General features: G+C 46.8%; 1 protein-coding gene across 2 annotated transcripts in view; it reads left to right on the plus strand.

Moving 5' to 3' along the window:
- The window catches only part of rad17 (RAD17 checkpoint clamp loader component), a 14,877-nt gene extending 12,628 nt beyond the window's left edge, over positions 1–2,249 (plus strand). The window contains exons 16-18 of one of the 2 annotated variants that reach the window (XM_034691458.1): positions 1,195–1,252; positions 1,493–1,672; positions 1,741–2,249. In XM_034691458.1, coding sequence (XP_034547349.1) covers positions 1,195–1,252; positions 1,493–1,672; position 1,741 — 239 coding nt within the window. In that variant the 3' untranslated portion in view covers positions 1,742–2,249. Of the gene's footprint in view, positions 1–1,194; positions 1,253–1,492 lie in introns of both variants that reach the window. The other variant, XM_034691457.1, reaches the window with a different exon arrangement.

Here is a 2,249-nt window from a genome sequence, read left to right on the forward strand (position 1 = left end):
CACACACACACACACACACACACACAGTCTGGTCACTGGGGACATCATTTTGCTGCTGCCTTTGTTTCTGATAAATCCTTCTGAGTGTGCCTAAAGTTACTGAGTGTTCTTTATGATCTCAGGCCTCACTGTGTTTACCTTCATCACTTAAAAGGCGTTTTTCCACTGGAGGAACTTTACCCCTGAATAATGTGCGTTTCGACCGGTAGACCCAGGGTCTAAATTTAGTCCAGGGGTAGATAATCTCCCCCCTGAAAAGCCCCTGCTAGGAGGGTAGTACTTTTTAAAGGTCCCAGGACTTTCGGGGGGCAGGGCCCGCAATGCTGAACGTGTCTGATTGGTAGATTAACCTCAGTGTTTTTATTCCGCCCTCCGTCCACAATAACATCACACACATCTGTGATTCACTTGATTTCTCTTTCTTTCATTAGTTTTGATTTGTTCTATCTTTTTTGTATGTGTGTGTACTTTTCAAAAGAAGAAGCTGTGATTCTCTTGATTTAGCAGCTTGTAACAGTAGTCTTCTCTCAGCCCACCGTGAATGCATCTCTCCTCCCGGTGTTCCGGTTTTAAAAGTGACCCTGTAAACTGGAGACCTTCAGCTGAACGTGTCAGTGTCTGTGGAGTTTACACAGCTGTTGAAACACAGAGGGAGTTCCTGGGAATGCAAACTAGTTTAGTTTTTATTAAGATTTCAAAATATCCTCATCAGATATTTAATGATCGTCTAAAGACGTTTATGAGGGATGCATCCGGCTGAGAGTCTCCAGTTAACAGGGTCGCTGTTTAAACCAAAACACCGGCCAATCTCTGCCACGGCTTTTTGAGTTCAAAAGGATTTTAAAGCCGTGTTGAAACGTCTTTGCTACTCGCGCTTATCTCCTCTCACGTGTTGATTCAGTGAATCCATCTGTGATGAAATATAGCACCATCTAAAACAGACCAGCTGAGTCTCTTCATGCTAACAGGCTAACTGTTGTGTGGCTCATAATGATACCTGCCTGTCCGTCTGCTTCTATGGTATAGTGCATTTACTGTTTTTTTCTCCATATGTCACTGGCCTGATTTGCACAATCTACCTGGGACTTCAGTCCGAGGTAGAAGCACGGACAACAATAGAGGCACAGGAACCTTTTAGTTCTTGGTTGAAATGCACCTTTTACTGAGGACATGCTCTCTGTTACTGTGTCTCAGCTCAGATCGCCTTCATCCAGGACGTGGGTCAGATGTCTCTGAAGAGGGGCCCCACCAGGTACAGCACACATCGACCTACCCATAATGCACCTTGTTTGAGTCACAGTTATATCCTGAGGGCTCAGCCAACCTTTGCATCCTGACACAGCTGGAGTTGCAGACTTCTGTGACTGTGTCGTAGCATACCTGTGTGATATTACCTGAGTGTCTCACTGTCTCTCTGTGTGTGTGTGTGTGTGTGTGTGTGTGTGTGTGTGTGTGTGTGTGTGTGTTTGTGTGTGTGTGTGCGCGCCTGCAGATTAAGACTGGAGGCTCTGACGGACAAAGAGCCGAATCAGCCGGACTCTGAGGAGGAGGGTGGAGCTCAGTGTGGAGGTCAGGGTGTGGTTGATGACGCTCTGTCTGCCAGTCAGCCCAAACCTACGAGCAGCCAGGTGGAGGAGGAGGAGCTGATCATCGAGGAGTACAACAGTGACTGACACACACACACACACACACACACACACACACACACACACACACACACACATACACATACACACACACACACACACACACACACACACACACACACACACACACACACACACACACACACACTGCTGTTGTTTTGCTGCGACCTGTCCAGATGTCCGTGCAGACGAGGATTTGAGCGCTGTGAATGATTTGAGTTTTGAAAGAAGACTTTGTGTTGAACAGTTTCAGACAGGAAGTCACGGTCTGTGACACCTGTCTGCAGGTGTGTGTGACACCTGTCTGAGGTGGGTCAGGTGTGTGTGTGACACCTGTCTGCAGGTGTGTGTGGCTCACTGAGGATGGGTCTGAAGCACAGAGGGTAGTTTTTCACAGACTGGTTGTTCTGTGGTCTGAATGTGACGCTGTGACTCAGTATTTATTTGTTGTTCACGTTCAGCATTGTGTTTGTTCTTGTGTGTTTCTCTGCCTGTAACATGAAAGTGTCCGCCGTCTGCCTCACAAACACACACACACACATTAAAGTGTTACTGAAGGAGACCCGCTGAAAACCTGTGAATAAAAATAATGAGGGAACATTA

Source organism: Notolabrus celidotus, chromosome 9 (assembly GCF_009762535.1).
Source record: "Notolabrus celidotus isolate fNotCel1 chromosome 9, fNotCel1.pri, whole genome shotgun sequence".
Lineage (NCBI taxonomy): Eukaryota > Metazoa > Chordata > Actinopteri > Labriformes > Labridae > Notolabrus > Notolabrus celidotus.